At 25.0% G+C, this 21,187-nt stretch overlaps 1 protein-coding gene across 4 annotated transcripts in view; it reads left to right on the forward strand.

The window, feature by feature from the left end:
* Positions 1–20,222, forward strand: part of LOC142325296 (uncharacterized) — a 315,502-nt gene extending 295,280 nt beyond the window's left edge. For all 4 annotated transcript variants that reach the window (XM_075366857.1, XM_075366858.1, XM_075366856.1 and 1 more), the window contains 4 exons: positions 6,615–6,892; positions 14,371–14,508; positions 15,832–15,969; positions 16,911–20,222. In XM_075366857.1, coding sequence (XP_075222972.1) covers positions 6,689–6,892; positions 14,371–14,508; positions 15,832–15,969; positions 16,911–17,114 — 684 coding nt within the window. In that variant the 5' untranslated portion in view covers positions 6,615–6,688 and the 3' untranslated portion in view covers positions 17,115–20,222. The remainder of the gene's footprint in view (positions 1–6,614; positions 6,893–14,370; positions 14,509–15,831; positions 15,970–16,910) is intronic.
* Positions 20,223–21,187: the final 965 nt, after the last annotated feature.

A 21,187-nucleotide genomic window follows, 5' to 3' on the forward strand; every position in this document is an offset into this window, starting at 1 on the left:
TTCAAATTAACAGTATTAACAGTAGATCAAATAATTAACTAATTATGTCTTTCATTTTTATTTTTCGTACAAAAAAGTATTACACACAATTTATGATAAACATTATAAACATCAAATTGAATATAATTCAATTCCATATATTAAAATAAACTTGAAAAAATATAAAATTTATAAATTAACTAGCCGGTAGAGGCTTGCTTCCCTCGCCCGAACATCTTTGCCAGGGAGCTCCCGACGTGTTCGTTATCCTGATGGTAGTGAGAATATTAAATATTTTACAAATATTTATTAAAGAAAAAAGAACTACTCATTTTATTCCAGTATATTTCTGTTGCCATTATGACAGAAATATAATGAAGTAGTAAAAGATTAATTTCTGTTTCTTTAATGAATATTTTTAATATATTAACCTCAAAGGGGGTTAGGACCTTGATCTATGACTTAAAACTTTCCCTGGGATAACACGAATGTATCCTGAAAATTTTAAAGCAATCGATCAGTTTGTTTTCTTGTGATGTTGCAAACAAAAAACAGACAGACAGAACCACAAACTTTCGCATTTATATATATAAGATTAGATATATTATTTTTTATTGTATTATCTATTGAAATAAAAAAAAAATATTTAAAAAAAACTTGACATGACATGGCTTTTTTAATTCACATCCATTTGAAAATTTGGGGAAAATTTCTACCAAAAGTAAAATATTTACTTTTTATTGAATATTTGATAATGATGTAGTATGACGATGAATTTTCTGAGACTGTGTGTGTATTATGTGACTAATTAATTATACGATTGTTTTCATAGAGCCTATGGTCAAATATTTTAATTGTATTTAGATATAATCCTGGATATTTTTAGTTTTTATTTATACAACGTAGTCATTTAATTTTTGTCAAATAAAGCTAAATCTTATAAGTAAAGTAAATTACGCTATAATAAATCATTTTGTTAAAAATAAATCTATTTATTTTGATGATGTGCTTCCTAAATTCAATCAATGATTTAAACAAATGTGTACATAAAGTACTAGATAAAAAATCAGATATATTAATATTGTATAATTTCGTCTTGTGAATCTCCTTATTTCGCAACTTTGCTGGAACCCTAAAAATAAGTAAATATTATCTAGCAACCTAATGCTGTAAAAAGTAAAATTACTTAGTAAAATTATCAAACATTAAATTTACACATATCAATTGTTAGTATATTGAAGGGTTAACTTTGAAATTATCCCAAATATAATTTTCGGTAACACATTTAGATTAGATTCATTTACTATATGGCAAAAATAATTTTGCCATATCATTATATAAAACAACTAGTATAAAGGTGTAAAAACCCTTATCGACTGACAATTGCAAAAATAGAATTATTGATAGAAATATCAATAAAAAACGTTTTTAACTGATACCCTTAACAGAAAAAACTGAAATGAAATTACGAAATAACTTATTTAAATATATAAAAAATATTTTTAGCAAATAAAGAATTTATAACAGTAAATTATTCTAATAAACATAAAATCAGAAGAGAAATGTTTCAATTTTATGAATTAAAACCATTAATTACGAGTTTAGCAGTTAAGTATAAATCACTAAAAATTATAAATAGTAAAAAATAGAATTATACAGGTATAGGACCATAGATTAGTTATTTACCAATAAAATTTATAGTTTTTAATGCATGATATAAATACGTAAAATGTAACAATTTAGAAGAGTATTATTAAATATAGAGAGATTTTTATTAAAATTGTAAAAAAAAATAATTTGCTATTATATAATCCCTGACTTTTATTGTATTTTTTATTGATCTATACGTATTAATCATTTTTGTAGGCTAAAAATAAAAATTTAGACTAAAAATTTAATTAAACAATACAATATGTAGACTTTTCTCTTGTGTTGATGAATATTTATCATGAATCCTAATTTTGGATTCATCCTTACTAAAAACACCTATTATTTTCGACCCGCCCGTAGTTATTGGAAAAACCAACAAACTCACAACCAAAAATAATCGACGAGTCGATTATTAAATCCATTTCACCTAGTTAAATTAATCATTTTGATTAAATTTAAAAGAAAAAATAATTTAACAAAATTGAATCTGTTAATCATAACAAAAAAAATAAAAGATTAAAATTAAATTAAAGAAGCTTGCTCAATTTAAACAATTATACTTCTTTCTATATTTAGCGATTTCGACTGTTATGCAAACTATTACTCATTTCTGCACCACCATTCTTTATGAGAGAAGCTTTATGAATGAAAGTAATACGCTATTCATCAATGTAATAAAAGCAGTATGATTCACATAATAAAAGCTTAACTTATGTATAATATTATATATTTATAAACATAATACTTTAATAATCTATTCCGACAATAGTTGGAAATTATTCATTAAAACCGTTATTTTCTGAACAACTATTTACTATAATTAATTTATAAGTAAATATTGATTAATAATACGTATTACCTATAGAAAAACAATTCTTCACCATTACGCAATCTCTATATAGAAATACGGAAACGTTTAAAAGTAATTTGTATCTAATTACGTATATAAAATATTAAAAGAAAAAACAATTGAAAAATTTCGTATGTAATAAAAATAATTTAATTACATTTTATTTTGTTTAAATTCTTATAGTTTTTGATGTTCCCATGATTTTTTTGAAGGTACTTCTATTATTTATTTTATAGATAAAATATTAAAGATGAAAATAAATTTCATCTATCATTTTAAAAAAATTAATCAACTTGGAACCAAAAAAAAAATCTGCAGTTCAAATATTCGCCTATTCAATTTAAGCTATTCCTTAAAAAAAGATAATCTTTTTGTTTACTTTCTTTTGCCTTTTATTTCAACTTGCTTAATTTAATTAACAAATGACTTTCCTGTTGATAGCAAAGGAACTAGCAGTTGTATTTTGTCTTCCACTAAATAAAATTAAAATATATAAAAATTGTTTTAAATTATAATAAATAATTCCAATAGGCTATTAAAATAAAAAATAGATTGATTTTATATAGTTAAGAAGTTTGTGGGTCGGATATATATATATATATACATATATACACGTATAAAAACCGGATATTGTGAAGTAAATATTTTGCGGTTTCCGTTTTAGCTATATCTAACTTCATATTATTATACGATGAAAGAAGAAGTACTCTTTCATTCATTAAATATTAACACAATGCTTTAATTTGCCAGTCGCTGAATATTTCGCAAATTAATCTAAATAAAGCCACAAAGACCTAACTATTGATAATTTGCTATCAAATCCGGTATTGATTCTTATAAATAATTTTTATTAAAACAGAATCACCAATTTTGAACTGTATAAAATATAGTAACATTAAAAAAATAATTCATTGTGAGGAAACAAGAATAGTGTATATATAAAATGTATATTTAAAAACGTGTTTACTCTCTCCTGTTCATTCCGTCTTTGATATCGTGTGCATTTTTGTTCTGATTTTAGTTTAAAATGATTTGAATTTGTATTAGAAGACAGTAGAATAAGGTATTGATTGATATTTTTTATGTATTCAAAATTTAAACGTTAAAATAATACGATGGTCTAACAGGTTATCAAAAAATTGTAAAATAAGAAAAGAATCGGACCTAACCAGTGAGAATATTCAGATTAAAGACCACCCTGAGGGTTGACAAGCCGGTGATCACATGTGTAACACGCGCGCGCGCGTGTGCAATCTCAAATAATGATTATGACCGGTGTCATTATAACGATGTCTATGACGTACACTAAGGATGGTAAATCACCCTGAGTGGAATGGGAACTGCACAACACAAGTTGAAAGGAAGGCTTGTATGGAATCTAAAGATTGAGACTACTTGTAGTAGTTACAGACGACCAACGAGCGACCACAAACCACTTTGTTGCAGATGTGGAAGATATCTGTTCTTCGCGGCGATAATGAGAGAAAAACCTGAATCAAAGAGAATTAAAAAAACAGTCGCATTCAGTTAAGATAATACATCATTTAAAGCGACATGAGAAGTTCGGCCCTCCCGCGTGGTCTCTCATGAAGGCCAGATGCTCAGCATGTCTGGTCGACATTACTTGTCCTAGCTCACAAATTCTTGGATACGTTTCGATTTATCCAGGAATGTCTGTTGCATTCCTAGACACTGATGACCTACAGTCAAGAAGTCGTCAACATAACCGCTTGGATCGCATTCATGTAACCATTGGCACTGCCGACAAGAAATTAAACTACTTTAACAATTATTTTTTCTCGACGTACCGTACGTTATTTTCTATTCTACGCGAGTTAATATACTAGCATTTAAGTTTTTATACGAGTATTTAATTTTAATCGTATTATAAATCATTCAAAAATGCGTCTTAAGTCATAAAGACGTATTAAAACCATTAATATTATTTTCTTGCTAGTTGCATGAAAATTAGCTATTTTAAGATGATAATGCATCAGAGTTCAAATGCATTTTAAATCACAGTTATATTCAACTGGATTATATTATCCATTTTGCCTTTTGTATTTTTTACCTTTGTCATAAAACGAAGTAAAAAATCGTAAATTTGTATATAAAAAACAAATGTAAATAAAATGTAGAATGTTTTTAATCTACTTATAAAATAATATCAGGTTATTTAATTATCCCTGCCAAAAGAAATCATATTTTATACTCTGTTTAAAACGTGTTAAATTTTGATATAAAAAAATATTCTTCTAAATTATTGTTTAGAAAACTTACTGAAATTGGGCAGAAAGAATTTCCCTTTAAGTAATTCAATGATTTTTTCACTAGTCAAAACTTTCTGTTGAAAAGGCAGAAAAAAGAAACAACCTAATAAATTAGCAATAAGTTTTTTTTATTATTATAATAATAAAAACATCATAAAATAACTATTCCACTATTAAGAGTTAGTTAAACCATAAATTACTATTATAAACGGTGTCTGTGTATGTCTTGTAATGCAAAGAAAAACAACACAACATAGTAGAGAAAATGAAACATAGCGGCAGTAAAGAAGAGAAAATATAAAGAAAAAAAGAATGAAAAAGATGCAATGATACCTACCACTGTAGTACTATACTGTAGTTCTTGTGATTTGCTGGATTAGATGGAATCTGATCCAACAAGTGATAATTTAGCCGCCGGGACAAGCAAAGAGGTTGCTCATACATAAACACACACACACATATATATATATAATTATAGATAACACCGGGATCGTCTATGCTGATGGATTGATGAATTAAAGAATATTACCGTGCAATTACAACCCATTATTGCGGTTGCATTTTCCTTCGTTGTAGAGAAAAAAACAAGTCGTTCAGTATTTACGAGTACATTAATACATGCTGGATTCTTCTTTTTTTACTACTATTTTAGTCAGTGTAATTGGTTTAATCTAACCTTAACTTTATATATTACTCCTGTTGACTACTATTTACTAAACTTAACAATACTCTCTCCCCTTACCATCCGATTGTATATTACCATAAACCTGTAGTCATTTTGAAACCATATTGTTTTATTTTCATCTAACGTACGAATTTCAAGTAGTTATATTGTTTTATTTTAATCCAAATAAATAATTTAATTTCTCTCACGCACACACACACATACAAAATAATAATTCTGAAATATAAATATATACGTTAATTGGTAGTCTGTGATAAAAAATAGTATCTGTACACGATCTATCAGCAACAGCCCCCAGAAATACTGAATATTATTTTGCGAAATTTCTTTTTAATATTTCTAAATTTATTGAGTATCACTCATATAAAAAGAATTTGTATGAATATAAAATATATTTCATTTAGAACGTAAAAGATCAAACCAATATTTCATGGTAGGACGTTTTATTCAAAATCACAAATTTTATATAATTCAAAAAGGACTTGTTTATACGTTTATTTCAAATAATAGACTCAAGTACTGTTATAATTTTTAATAAAGTTTAATTTTTAGCTTTTATAAATTGTAAGAAACTGAATTAATTCAGTTAAAAAAATTTATAATAATAAAAAAAAAATGTAATTCAAAAGGTTGCGTTCTATGAGTGTAAAATAACCACAAAAGAGATTGGTTGTATCCTTTAAAATAGAATAACATCGTTAAAAAAAATATAGAAAATTTGAATTATATATCTTCTTTTTTTTCAAAAATATGGAATAAATTTATTTTCCAAATTAATTCATTTTATTTTATTTGTGCTTTGAAATGTTGCTACCTATTTTTAATTTTATCATAGTAAAGATTTTTACTTTATTTTATATACGATTCTTGCCTTTGCAACTGACAAATTTTGATTGTAATTATTAACATAACTCTTTAATATACGACATTTTGGTACTTCTTGTAAATTACAGAATCAAAGCTACTCAAAGTATTATAAATAATGCTGAACAAGTCAGAAATCTTTTAATAATTTATAAATTATTTGTTGAATAGGAAAATTAATTAATCATTATAAATCCTATATTTATTCCTCTCATTCGATGATGAAATATCAGGAATTTTTTGTATTTTTTATTAAATTGTCAAATAATCATTTAATAAACCTGTTTATTTATTTTTTTCTGTTGTTTTTTTACAGGGTTTGGAGAGGTATTAACGCTGTGTGCCTGCCTATTAGGCTGTGTGCCTGCTGTATTTTCATTACCAACAAGTATGAGTGCACCAGTTAAACCAGATTTACTGAAGGAAAAACCTATGTGGATAAATCCCTGTACTTCTGGAGGAGTTGCGACACAAATAAATGAAACAGATGGATCTGACATGGAACACATTCCTCCAAATAGCGTAATTTTTAACAGAATTGTAGCCATAGCTAAGAATGCAAGAAATGAATTCGATCCTTTGTTTAACTCATTTGTAAGTACTTATTTTCTTTCTTTATATATATATATATATATTAATGGTTACAAAACCAGTAAAATGCTATAACCACTTTTTCTTTATAATAATATTAATTAATGTACTACCTGATTACAACTAACAGAATGTTCTCTTGAATGATGACAAACGTTTTTGGAATTTTATAAAATAATTTAGACAAGTAGGGTTACTGAATGTCTGTATTACCAGATCAAGATGTGTTATTAATTAGAACTAAATAACAACAGAAAAGAAATCGGAAGATGAATAATAAAGAAAATTAAAATTAAACTAGCCGAGTCGGGTCTCGAACTGTCTACTTCCTATATGGGAAGAGCAAGCGTTAGCCCCATACACCATTTCCACGCGTTGAATTAAAGTTTTTGAGGCCTATAAATCTAATTATGTTCAGAACACATATAATTCATATTAGTTTCTTCAAGTTTTACTAATTCTTTTATCTTATTTTTAATATTTAAATAATTCACGTCAATTAAATACTGATTGACAATTTATTAGTTATTTCACATATTTTATAATAGATATTTTTATATCATCTTAGAATTATCATTTGTTATATAATTCTAAATTTTATTTAAGAAATATACTGAAGAAAACTTTTTATTGAGTCATTACGTTATTTAATAATATTTTTAGATTTTTTTTTTAAACAAGAAGGCACTGTTCGGTTGTCAATTTAAAGGGAAGAAACAAACGTCTGTCTCAATCTAGGGGCGTGATCTGTCTTGACAATTATATTTACCCATTGTTTTCCGGTCCTAGCCAACGTTTCCGGTAAATGAATTGACTGATGTCCGCCTATTCTTTGCATAATGTATATACATTTATTGATTTGTCCTAAACCATAAAATGCAACTGTTGACATTGAATATGAATGCACTACAGGTTGTTTATTCACACCAATAACGTTATATCACTAAATTTAGTTTATTTGAATAAAACTGTTGTGTGTGTGTTTAAACTCCTTAGTATATAGGAGTTTTATATATATATATATATATTAAAGGTTGATAATATATCCATACATATCAATTTTTTTACTCAAAAAACTAAAGATTATTCTTTATAAGAATTATTATAAAGTGACGGTGAATTTTAGTGATGAGTGAAAATTATAAAAACTTGAGAATATAAAACAAAAATTTTTATTATTCTACTTAATTTATTTATAAACCAGATTATTTTGTATAAAATGTTTAATAAACTTCAAAATAAACTAATTTTTTAAACCAACCCTTGAAAAAAAATTAGAAGTTGCTTAGTTTAAAAAATAAATGACTAAAAAAGTTTCCTTTTACCGTCCCGTCGGAATTATGTCTTATTAATAAGATAATTTATTAAAACATGATATTTTTAAATGAGTAATAGATTGTTTCAAGGAATGTTGAAACATATTTTGTGGGTGGATTTTTCCAAGAGAGTTTTCTATTGACCATTACATGAGATATAAATGTAGTAAGCATACCGTGGGACAACGGAAGCTACAGTACATTCTTGTATGTGTCGATCAGGGCCTAACAGGCGGCATACAGTCTAGTAGTATTATCAGCAGTCTGGTGTAGCATTATATATGCTGTCTCAAGTAAATACATTTGTGCACCCTCACTTCTCTCTTTTTCTCTTTCATTCGTGCTCTCACTCTTAATTCCCACTCTCTCCCTCAGCTTTTTAATCATTATTACGTCTCTCTTTTTATTCTCGATGCAACCTGAAACCAAAGCAGCTGCATCTTTTCCGCTAATAAGGAAAATTTTTATGAAAATGTCAGCAATTATTGTGTTGCTTAACATATTCCTTATGTTCTGCATTCCCTTTAGTTTTAACGACAATATTTTATTCCTTTTTATATTACAATGTAATTTAATATATACTTGGACAACAATAATTTTATAAAGTTTAGTTTATTACTTTTTTTTATTATTATTATGGCGTTTTTAATTTACGGAGATTTTTTTAAAATAAAACTCGAAAACACACCTAATTTGAAAGATAATTAAAATTTTATGAATAAACCTACGAATAGATAAGCCCGTATTGTGTAATAAAAGATTTGTTATTTTGAATATGAATTATAAATTTTTGGCTAAAAAAATTTAGCTTGAAATTTAAACATTTTTGTTTTATTGTACTTATTAGGCAGGATTAAAGAATACCCAGTTTTGTGAAATTATTTGATCCTTAAGATAGGGTTTTTTGTACAAGCAAGGCCGCCTCCGTCAACACCCATACAAAAAATACAAATGACGCAAAAATATTAGTGGTTGAGAATAAAAGAACGATCTAAAATTAAATTTTAATAGATCAAAGATAAGCTAAATAACTTAATAAAATATATATTAATTATATTTTTCTATTAGTTCATTCGTTTTGTTCTAAAAGAAAAAATTTGCTTTACACATGTACAAAAATTACATTAATTATAAATTGTGTATATATATAATCATTGATCACATTAAAGCGATTGACCGTACTCTCAGAGACCTTAGGTCATATATTAAGATAGGAGGGCAAACCTTTTGTCTTTGCTGGAGATTTTCGGAAAATTTGTCAGTGCGAGCAAAGTCGTGACGGCGGATGCTAGTGTATATATATAATTAATACACCTATACAAAAAAACATCTATTAAATGTAGATATTATAAAAGTAATCAGTTAATCATTAAATAAAAAGGAAACATTTTTGCAATTCTTTTTCTTCTTATGACTAGATATAAAAAGTTTTATAATAAAACATTTGTAGATCTGAATAATAGCCTTAAAATGTAATTATAAAAATGAAAGAAATCTAATATAAAAAAGAAATTTTTATAAGAAATTCCATTATAAAAAAATTAGTCTTTAGTAATGCACAAACTGATTAAAAATCTGCATTGTCATCCTTAAGAATATTTATTTCTTGTTGCGTGATTATCATTTTATTTTTATTTTTTAGAATGCTGTGTAAAAATCAAATTTAAAATTTATTTATTAGCTTAAAAGAAATTTTAAATTATAACTACAATTTCATAACGAAAATAAAATCTAAAATATTTCTGTATTTATGAGATCATTAAAATAGTAACATTATTTTATCTGTTGATCCATCTATCACTTCCCTATCAACTCATATGCTCTAGGGTACTATTACTCTACGACTGAAGTATTATCCTGTTAGCCTAAACAATAGAATAATAAAGAATTATACTTCGTTTATTATGATTTTAAAACCAATACATTTCTAGTAGAAATACTGCTTACTCACAACACTGTCAGGATTAATTAATGGAATTTTTCTTAAATCTGCAATACACACGCAGTATAGTAAAGATTCTTGCAGGTGGCCTAATAGAGCATTCGTAACATTTTTTCTATGTTTGTTTTGGGAAACTATCTTGTAACATAATCGTACTATCCCTCCCTACTTCCTATTTACTGTTGCATTTTTTTTTAATTCCTACAACTACTACATATTCAAAGCTTTTTCTCTTTATATTATTGCTATTTCCATACATTTATATATTTTTTACATTATAAGATTTCCCATAGTTATGATAGTGTTTAAAATGTATGGAATTTATGCTTTATATCAATACGTGACGTGCACGTGTTTACAATAACTACATATAAAATATGCAAAATTATTTATGAATTAAAGTCTGGATGCTAAAGTTATTATGAAGTAATTTTTATAATATCTATTTTAAAATAATCTTATAAAAATAAAATCTATTAAAATTACACACTTATTGAAGTTAATTTTATTAATAAAATAATATAATATTAAAAATAAATGAGCCTATAATTATTTTTTGACAAAAAACTTTCATATTTTTTTTATGTTAAAAAAAATTTATATAAATTTTCAAACGGAAAGTATTATCAGTAATTTTTCAAAAAAATCTATAAATAAATAACTACTAAAATGTATTTGATGAATACAGTAAAATTACCGTTTGGTAATTTTCGTTTCATAAGATGTAAAATATTTTACATGAACTATGGTTTAGGTAGATTTTTTACAAGCCTAGTAACTAAATTTTCTGATATAGTTAAACTGAATTTAAGGATAAGGTTCTACTGGAAAAATTGATTTAAAAAATATGTTTCTTATAAGGTTTAATTACAATATACAGGGGCGTTCTCAATTTTCATTCGATAAAAAAATTATAAATTGAATTGTATAATTATTATGAAAATATTTTTTTAAATAAAATGTTAAATCGCAAAATATATTTTTAGAATTTTTAATGCCCGTACAATTATTCCTATAGTTAGTCCTTTTGCTCTATAGAACTCAAACACCATTAATCCAAACAGTTCTCATATGCCTGTTACTTTTTAATTAAAGTATAACAAGTATTCTTTTCATGAATTATATAATTTAGTAAGGATCGTCCACAATGAAGCTTATTCCAGTCTTTAAATTTTTTTTGTCATTTTAAATATTAAATTTAAACTCGAATTAAGAAAAAGGATAATTATATAACTTTTTTTTAATTTTATATTTACACGCAGCCATTTGAACCATAAACCTAATTACAAAAAACAATAATAACAACGATGAAGTCAACTGATTGCATGACTGTATTATCTAGTCAGACATCAGGAAGACAGACCAGGATAGTCATCATATATAGGCGGTACACTGGCTCACTGTTGACTGTGCGGTCAAGTTATAAGAGGTTAGATACACAGAACGCACCCAGGACCATATTTCCGGTGGGTGAGGGACGCCGGAAACGTTGTCTTTACTTCACCTGCAATTGCTTCTTACATTAGTATCTTTTCACGTTATATAACGTAGTTACTTTAATATAAACAGGATCGTTGATTTGTTGAACTAGGAGATAGAAATCAAAAGTTTTTTTACGCATTTTTGGATAACTTTTACGAAACAATTGTCTGGGAAAATTGAATGGGAAAATAAGAGAATTCGGGAATAAGTTTGGATATAGAAACAGGAAAACAAAAATAAAAACTAGAAAATAACCGATTACATTAGGATAAATTGTATTTCGTTTTCTTTTTAAATTTAAAAATTTAAATTTATTATTAATAAGGTCCTGCTCACAAAATTTTATTACTTCCAGATTAAAAATACTTTTCACTTCTTATAGTACAATAGTAATAGGTTCTTAAAAATAATTTACTAGCTCGGAAACATTAATTAATTTAACTTACTTATTAGACTAGATACTAAATACTCGCTCACACACAAACACAGGACACACACATACGAGTATAAATACCTACATTTAATTCATTATATCAAAGAAATACAAACGCGTCAATTATAATATTCTTTATTTTTTATTCGTCGATGATTTCATACTTCATAGTTATATTTTCCCTTTGAAAAAAAAAGTGTAAAATGTATCTTATGGGATGAACACGAAGGCACATTTCCATGTAAACAAAATATTGTTTCTTAAGCTCAAAAACTTGATGAATAAACAAATAATACCGTTCTTTTATTATTCGAGTCTTTGTAAGACACGTGGTAAATAATGTTCTACAGTCATAATAAAATAATAATGCTTCGCTATTAATATTTTTTATAATACTAGAAAGGATTATTATTCAACTATTATTGTCTAAAAACGTATTTTTGAAAAAATAAACATGTTATACTTTTCACCTTGGTGCTTCTCAAACCTAAATCGCATTAATTTCATTAAATTCACATAACTTCTTGAAAAATAACGTTTAATATATAATTTCCCCTCCCATGTTATGTCAGACTTGCCTAACACATCCTTTGTTCCTGTCCTATCTTCCTGTTCTTTTTTTATTTCTAATTACTGTACTATACTAAAACTTTTATTAATTAAAAACGTGAAAAAGAAGTAATATTTTAATTTTATTAATATATCTCGTGAATTTAGAAATTCTATTCAAAAATTTACCCACTAAAGGAAAAAACGAAAATTGTCTAAAATTTTAAGATAAATATAATTTATTAAAATAAAAATCGACTTGATATGACAAGCAATCTCTTTCATCTGCTTGCTTATTTTGAAAAAGTAATTAGATTAATTTATTTCATAATCTCTTTTAAAAAAAAATGTTTAATTTATAAAGAAAATAATGAAAACATTGTTTTAATTTAAAAAAATTAAATTTAGTGAAAATGAAACTTTCAAAATTCAAACTTTCAAATATTATTTATTTTAATGTCTTTCAAATCATCAGTAACATAATTTTTCAAATAAGAAAAAAATTTCTTAAAATTTGAGAAAAAATTAATTTAATTTAATAGTATAGTGTAGATAGAAGATAAATTTGCTATTTTAGAATCTTACTTCGTGTTATTGTAAAGCTGTATTACCTAATCAATGATAATAATTCTACGGACGTTAAAGAAAATATTATGAAGTTAAGATGACAGTGATGGATATTTAAATGCTTAGTTCGGTTTGTAAAACGTGACACAATGAATATATCTAAGTAAGCGTCGTAATTGTCATCAGTTTATGTGCAATTACATTTTATTTTCTTTCTTTACTTCGTTTACTAGATAATAAGTAAGTAGATAGATGAATATACCGACAGAGAATAAAGCTGCCAGAAGTAAACTACGACAAAGTGGTTAAGCAAACCGACAAGGAATAAGTTTTGCGATCTCTGAATTTCTGGTAGCAGCTAGCAAGCCGCTAGCTTTTCGAACTAACATACTCTTCTACTAGTCACCACCGGCAGCATTATAATTACTACAGTCGTATATAATGTAGCGTGTCAACACTTGCGTGCACACGCTGTAACCTCCGTTCTAAAAACATTACATTATATTTACAATCATAGCTTCATCGGAAAATTATTTCACATATTTTGTTTTTTTAAGATAAAAATAATAAATAAAATTCCATATAAGTGTAATAATCAGTTCGGAATTTTAAGACGAAAATTTGTCTTAAAATGTTTATCTATCAGGTAATCTAAGTTAAGAAAAAAAAACACTGCTGGGATAGGTTATATTACTTAAATATTTTTATAGCTAAATACTATTGCATGAGTGACTTTACGTATGTAATGAGGATCTAATTTGTAAACTATGAGACAGTAATAATTGAAAAACTATTAGACTTACGTCATATAATTGTAGACATCACGCGATTCATTTCCGATTTGGGGCTCCTCATATGTCTATTCGATAGTGTTGTCTTTTTAAAATCCACATCATATAACCGTATTTCTTTTTCCATTAATGTTCTGCCTTCCTAGAAAAATAAAAATAAATAAATAAAGAAAAGTTCATAGTATCATTTTTTTATTTTTAACCATTGTTATGAAATAAAAATAGTACAGCCTATATTATTATGAAATATATATATTATTAACGTAATTTTTATTTTAAAAATATAACCTGGAAATATAAAAATTTATCTTTTTTTACATGAATTATTTATAAATAACTCAGTCTTTTAATAAAAATTAAGAAAATATGATGAATCACTAATTTTTTTTATTTTATTTCAGATCCAAACTTATTTTAAAAGTGAAGATAACGTTCGAAGTTTGCAAATAAAACCAAGTTATATGCCATGGTTGCCGTTATTTGCAAAAGATGAAACAAAAGTTAAGGAAGAAATAGCAGCTGCTATAAGCGGTTCAGATGTAAGTAGCTACATATACTTTAATACATTTTTAAAAAATTTACTCATATAACGGTTTATTCATTTATAGTAGCACACTATAATACTATTACTGTGTAGTAGTAGTAGTAGTATTATTTAACTATTATTTTATATATATCTGTTGTCTTTTACATAATCTAACATGTATTTTTTTAAAGAAAATTTAAATTAATAACAGATAATAATATAATAACAGATTTTCACAATAGAAATGGTAGAGTCTTACCTTTTTTGATATCAGTATCGTTATGTTAAAAACAGTTTTATTTTTATGATATAAGTTTTTTTTTTTAAGCAGAAGAAATGGTATCTGCGAGACTCTTAACATACGATTTACAATTTCATTGTAATTTATGGATTTATTATTAAAATTTATTGCCTTAGAACAAACAAACTGAATTTTACGGCCAGTTTTTTTTTGTAGATAGTCATATCATTTACTTCATACCATATTTTTCATTTTTTAATAAAACTAATGTACGAATCGAAAATCCGTTATGTAATATTGCACTTATTACTTTGTAAGTGTAACGTTCTATTTTTATCGTTAAATTCGATTTGACCAATCGAATTTATTTCTGTGTTATTTATTTCTTATTTAATAAAACTATAGTATAATCTCTTGTAAACTAATATTTTTATTTTTTATTATTTTTAAAGTAATGGGAATTAAAAATAAATTGTTTCATCTTCATTACTTTTATTTACTTAAGAGGATTTACTATTAAAATAAGCAATAGTATATATTTTTTTTAATTTTATTATTTCAAGTACATTATCAAGTTTTTGTGAGCTACTTAGTACTACCAAGTACTGCTATCTAGAGGCGCGATACGTAAAGGTACATTTAAAAAAATGATATATTTGAGTCCCGCGGTTTATCAAATGGAAAAAACGTTATCTAAGAAAATTCTAGGTATTTTTTGAACGTATTCCTTATTACTAATCTTATTGATCGAAAATATAATGTTTTCACGCTAATTTTTTTCCCCATTTTCATTTCACTGTTGGGTTAGGTCATGTTTAGAACTGTAAACGTAGTTCGTTGATTTCGTCGCCTCTTACCGACGAAGTTCTTACGAACTCCGTGATACAGTAATATTTTTCCATATAATACTACCGTAGTATTTAAATTTTGAAAAAAAAATTATTTATGCTGTTTTTAATAAAAAAAAAAAGTATATATATATAAACCAATTAAATTTATCTTGTATTAAATTTTAGCTACTTGTCTTAAATAATAATAAATATAATAATTAACTAATATTCTTATTTTCTAACGTTTAGTTTTTTTTTTTTATAGTATAGAACCGCATTACAAAATTCTTATGAATGGTTGCAAAGAGTAGCTGTCGGTTTAGAACAATTGTATTTGGATCAGTATAATTCAAATGCAGAATTCCACAAAGAATTTGAAAGTGCTCTTCAGGCAATGAAATTGGTAAGTTTAAAAAATAATATAATATAAATAATAATTACTTATACAATTATTTGGTAATATAAGCAAATTTTTTATAAGTAAAAATTTAACAAGTAACAGCCTGGTACAGATACTAGTAGATGAGATACTACTACAATATTTTTTATATATATTTTTTTTAATTATTGCAGTTAAAGAAAAAGATATGAAGATTAAACTTCTATACTAAAATTTTGAATTTTTAGTCAGATAATTTTCAAAGGGCAAAAAGGTTTTAAAAAACCATGTAATTTAAATAGTTTTTCCTGAGTTGCAATTTAAAAGTAACCACATTATCACATTAATTTATCACATTTATTCTATAAATGTGATAAATTAAACAAAATTTGATAAATCATTATTATTCTGACTGATGAAATGGCAGATGTAACTTTGTAAAGTTTAATTTTTTATTTTAATAATTAAAAAAAAAGAAGCAAAAACATTTAACCAATAGATTCATAGATTCTTTAATTATTTCTGGGATATGTTAACATTATTAAATAATTTTCTTTATTAAATAAAATATCGTCCTAGCATAATAATATAATTTCTTATTTGTCACATTATGTTTTTCAGTTAAACCACAAACTGAAATATTTAAAAATTCCATAGTATGATGAATCGTTTTTTACATGCAAATTTTTTCACTGTTGTTTTACGGAATTATATCGAACAATTTATAAGGTTTTTGAGCTGAATTGTAGCTTACATGAACCGCTGCACGGTAAACTTTGTAGCTGCTCACAAAAGTAAAATTTAGTCCTCTGCCTTCATAAAATAAGGCAGAGGACTAAAATTTACTTTAAAATTTTAGTTCGATAACAAGAATAAAAATCACATTATTTTTAGCACAAATTTATTTTCTAATGATTATTCTGATTACTTTAATGATATCTAAAATTTTATTTATTTTTTTGCAGGTATTTTGTGAAATTGAAACAGCTATGCTTGAATTTGATGTTCCAAAGAGGAAAGATATTCAACGTGATGTAATGACAGATGATGAACGTAATATTAGTGGTGATCCTCGTAACCTGAGAGATTGGATTATATTATTGACATATACTAATATGCTGGACTATGTTATAACTGTTTTCGATCATTTTGAGCATAATTCATCCTAAGATATTAATACGATATAATATGTAGTAATATATTTATTGCATTAAAACTATTTGAAGACTGCAAGCATATAGCTGCTGCTACAGTAAAAAAATACGAATTGTAACACAGGCACACATACACATACACACATAAACACATACAAATCAAAACAAATAAAATGTTTATAAGCCAGAATCCTATTTTTAATTCAGTATTTTTTTATGCATATCTTTTAGTTATTTATTTTTAATTTATTTTATTTAATAGACTTAAGTTTTATTATTTAATTAGCTGGCTGCGTATAAGTTTTTATAATTTATAAAGAAAACTTAGAAGTGTACTTCCGTTTATACTCAATTTACTTCGCTTTAGTAAGGTACTTAGTTATATATAATTTATTGTAGCATTTTATGATTATAACCTTAAAATTCGATCTTTTTTTATTTTATTTATTTATTTATTATTATTGTTAAGCTTATAATTATTTATATAATGTACTTTAATGGTGTGTGTTTTAATGAATGTTTTACAATTTAGTGTTTATGTATATATTGCATATTTGTTACTATTTTATTTATAAAGTGATATAAAGTGTGTCTTTGTTGAAATAAAATTTGTTCATATGTTATATTAAGAATAGAGTAGACTAAAAGATAGTTTTAGATCATATGTCTTAAGCAATTATAATATTTATTTATTTATTTTTAGAATTAAGTTTGTAAATTTAATTATATTAGATATTATTATTTAAATATAAAAGTGTAAATATTTCATTTTTCATTTAAAACATAGATATGTTTTCAACGTAAGCATTCTTGTAAATATACAGTATAATGTACGACTGTTACTTTTTTTAAGTACGAAAATTATAATTACGATTACTTTTTAAGCAGTAAAAATAATGATTGTAATATTAAAGAAACAAATTTTATGAAGTGTTAAATGAAAAGTATTTTTTTAATAATTTGAAAGACAGCCAAGTATATTTTGTAATAACTTACGTGATATTCTGTTTTCTTCTTTAACAACTCTACATGCATGAGAATGATAGTTAAAAAATATGTACTTTAAAATATTAAATCAAAAAATTTAAAGTAATATTTTTAATACGTTTTAATGTTTAAAAGAAGGCTTTTTTGAAAATGAAGAAAACGTTAATAAAACCGTTAGGGATTACAAAAAAGACAATGTTTTCAATTATAAAAAAGTTTGTAATTTTTAGATGCAAAATATTTATAAGCAATTTACAAAAAAAAATTATTTATTATCATTATTTAAAAGTTTTTTTTCTAAAAATTAATTCATTACAAGAAATGTATGGATATTGCTCTGTTCCTTTTTACTTAAATTTATTAGATAAATATCGGTTGCGTATATGTTCCTAAAGTAATAAATTATAAATTTCACTTCATTTTAATTTAGAATAAGTTTTTTTTATTTTAATTATTCCTTTTTTTAACGTTTTATTTATTTATCATATGGTTGTCTAATTTTTATTTACTTTGCATAATTCATATTAAATCTGTTATATATTTGTTTGCCTGTCTTTGGCTGGCATTCGTTTGTTATAGTTATATGCGCAGACCTATTACATATTTTTGTGATGTGCGCATAGCATTACCTAAGGTGAAGATTTATAAATAATCTTTTTCTTAATATGATCACTAGTAAATTCTAAATATCTGTTCTACCAGAACAATTGAAAATTAAATGAATAGTTAATTACAAAATGTTAATGAGAATACTGGAAATTATTTAAAAATAAAAATTTACACAAGACGAATTATCATTTACAGGTATAATAGTAAAAATAATCTCATATATACTTATATATGACAAGGCTGCAAATGTTCTTATTTTTTACTCTGTGTAAATTTAACAATAATAATTACTAACAAAATCATAAATAGAACATGGTAGAGATAGATAAAAGCTGATTATATTTATCTATTTTAAAGTTCTTATGTATTTATAACGGTTTGCATACTATTCTTTAACTATATTTAAATAGACTCACAATTGTATCCTTTTTATAACATTATAAAATTTTGGTTTTAAAAATAATCATTGTAGAAAACAAATTTTAACATCTGCGGTGGTAGAGGCAGTAACGAGCTTGCTTGATACACCAAAGATCCCGAGTTTGATTTCCCGCTAAAATAATTCTGTAAAATTTATAACGAGTCAACATAACGTAGATATAAATCACCTTAGTAGTTGAAACGACTTAAAAATAACAGTTCTAATTTGTTATTAATACATTAGTAATACGAGTAGAAGTTGTTTTAATGCGACTAAGATAATATTTTAAATTATAAGATTAATATACATTATATACGGCAGTTATAGCTTATTGTAAGATGTGTTGTTCATTTTTAATTTAAGCTTACATTATTTATGTAGCATATTTTAACTTATTACATGTAAAGTGTCAAACTAGTTCCATTATTATTATTATTATATATACTTACGATATTTATATCATATATAGATATATAATTAATAATAATAACTTTAATTTATTATTTTATTTATCAGTACCTGTAAATAAAATAGCTAATTATTAACTTATAAGTAATTTATTGAAAATTGTACATATATTTTTAATTTATTTTAAATTATTTATTAAATTAACATTGTAAAAAATTAAAAAAAAAAAATTAATATTAAAAATTTTTTTTACAATAAAAATCACCGGCAAAAGGATTACATTTTAAACTACAAAAAAAGTTTTTTATTTGCCCAGGAAAATTAAAATAAATTAATCGATATAAAAATATTGCAATAATTTGTTATTTCATACTAATCATAATGCAAAATTAGTACACTAAATTACAAAAATACAAAATTCATTGTAAAAAATTACTAGTACGTTTGTTTTATCTGCATGTAATGAAAAATTGTTAATGTTAAAAAATAATTTACATGTAATATATTCATAAATTTTCGTCTGTAAAATAATAATAGTAATAGTAAATTACTATTATTGATAATATTTTTTATCTATTTGTTATTGTAAAATATTATAACGGCCGGGATTACTTTTCATTAAGCATACTATTTAAATGCAAATCAACTTCAGTGTTATGTTATTTGACTGTGATATTAAATTATAAAAAATATTTATTTAAAAAAAATATACATATATATAATATAAAAAGTATTTTAATTTCAAGAACCTTTTACCACTGCATTTTTTTATCAAAATATTCCTTTACTTTCCAATATTTTTAATCCTTTATATTTTACAGCATGTTTTCTGAAAATGATTTATCCTAAATAATTTTATCCGCTAATGAACAATTTGATTACACTTATCAATATCAGAAGTGTAAACTAGTGATAGTAGGGAGAAATATGAAAAACATCATAAAATATAAAAATTTGGGAGTTTGTTTTACTTGTAAACAAGCTGTTTTATTAATGATTACTACTTCTCAATATCGAATATGAAAGTTATTATAGTTAAAATATCCAACGAGTATTATAAATACGCTTAGTCGGAATGGCAAAGGACTGTTGCTCCTTGTCACGTACGAAAGTAGACAGTTCGAGACCTGACCGGGCCAGTTATATTGCAACTTAAACAGCTATGAATGTGTTTTAGTCAAAACGACTCATAAATAAAGGATGATATTCATTACACGAACTCCCTACAAAAAAAAAACCAAAAGCTGCACTGATTGTCTGGAGGTGTACAAAATATATCGCAATACCAATTTTTATCAAAATGTCATTACTTTTTACTATCAGAACCGGTTTATAGCCTTTTTAATTAGCATTTCATCTTTCATTTGATTCTCAGTCAGGTGAGACTCTTTATGGTGATAAATGCGTTGCCATCTGCTTAAAAGGAATTTTTGTAGTCTTATCCATTACCCAAAATTTTCCCGGTTAATTCTATTATGGTTTTTTCAACTTTCTATAGATAATATATAATCATGAGTAGTGTTCTGCCAGTTAGCAGGTCCCTGGCAATACTATTTTTTCCATCTGTTTCTCTTCCATGCTTTTCTTTTCGTCTCATCATAACCTTCACTACCCCTTTTATTTCATTTATAAATTCTACATACATAACGACTAATAAAAAATT

Source organism: Lycorma delicatula, chromosome 5, assembly GCF_047948215.1.
Source record: "Lycorma delicatula isolate Av1 chromosome 5, ASM4794821v1, whole genome shotgun sequence".
NCBI classification, from domain to species: domain Eukaryota; kingdom Metazoa; phylum Arthropoda; class Insecta; order Hemiptera; family Fulgoridae; genus Lycorma; species Lycorma delicatula.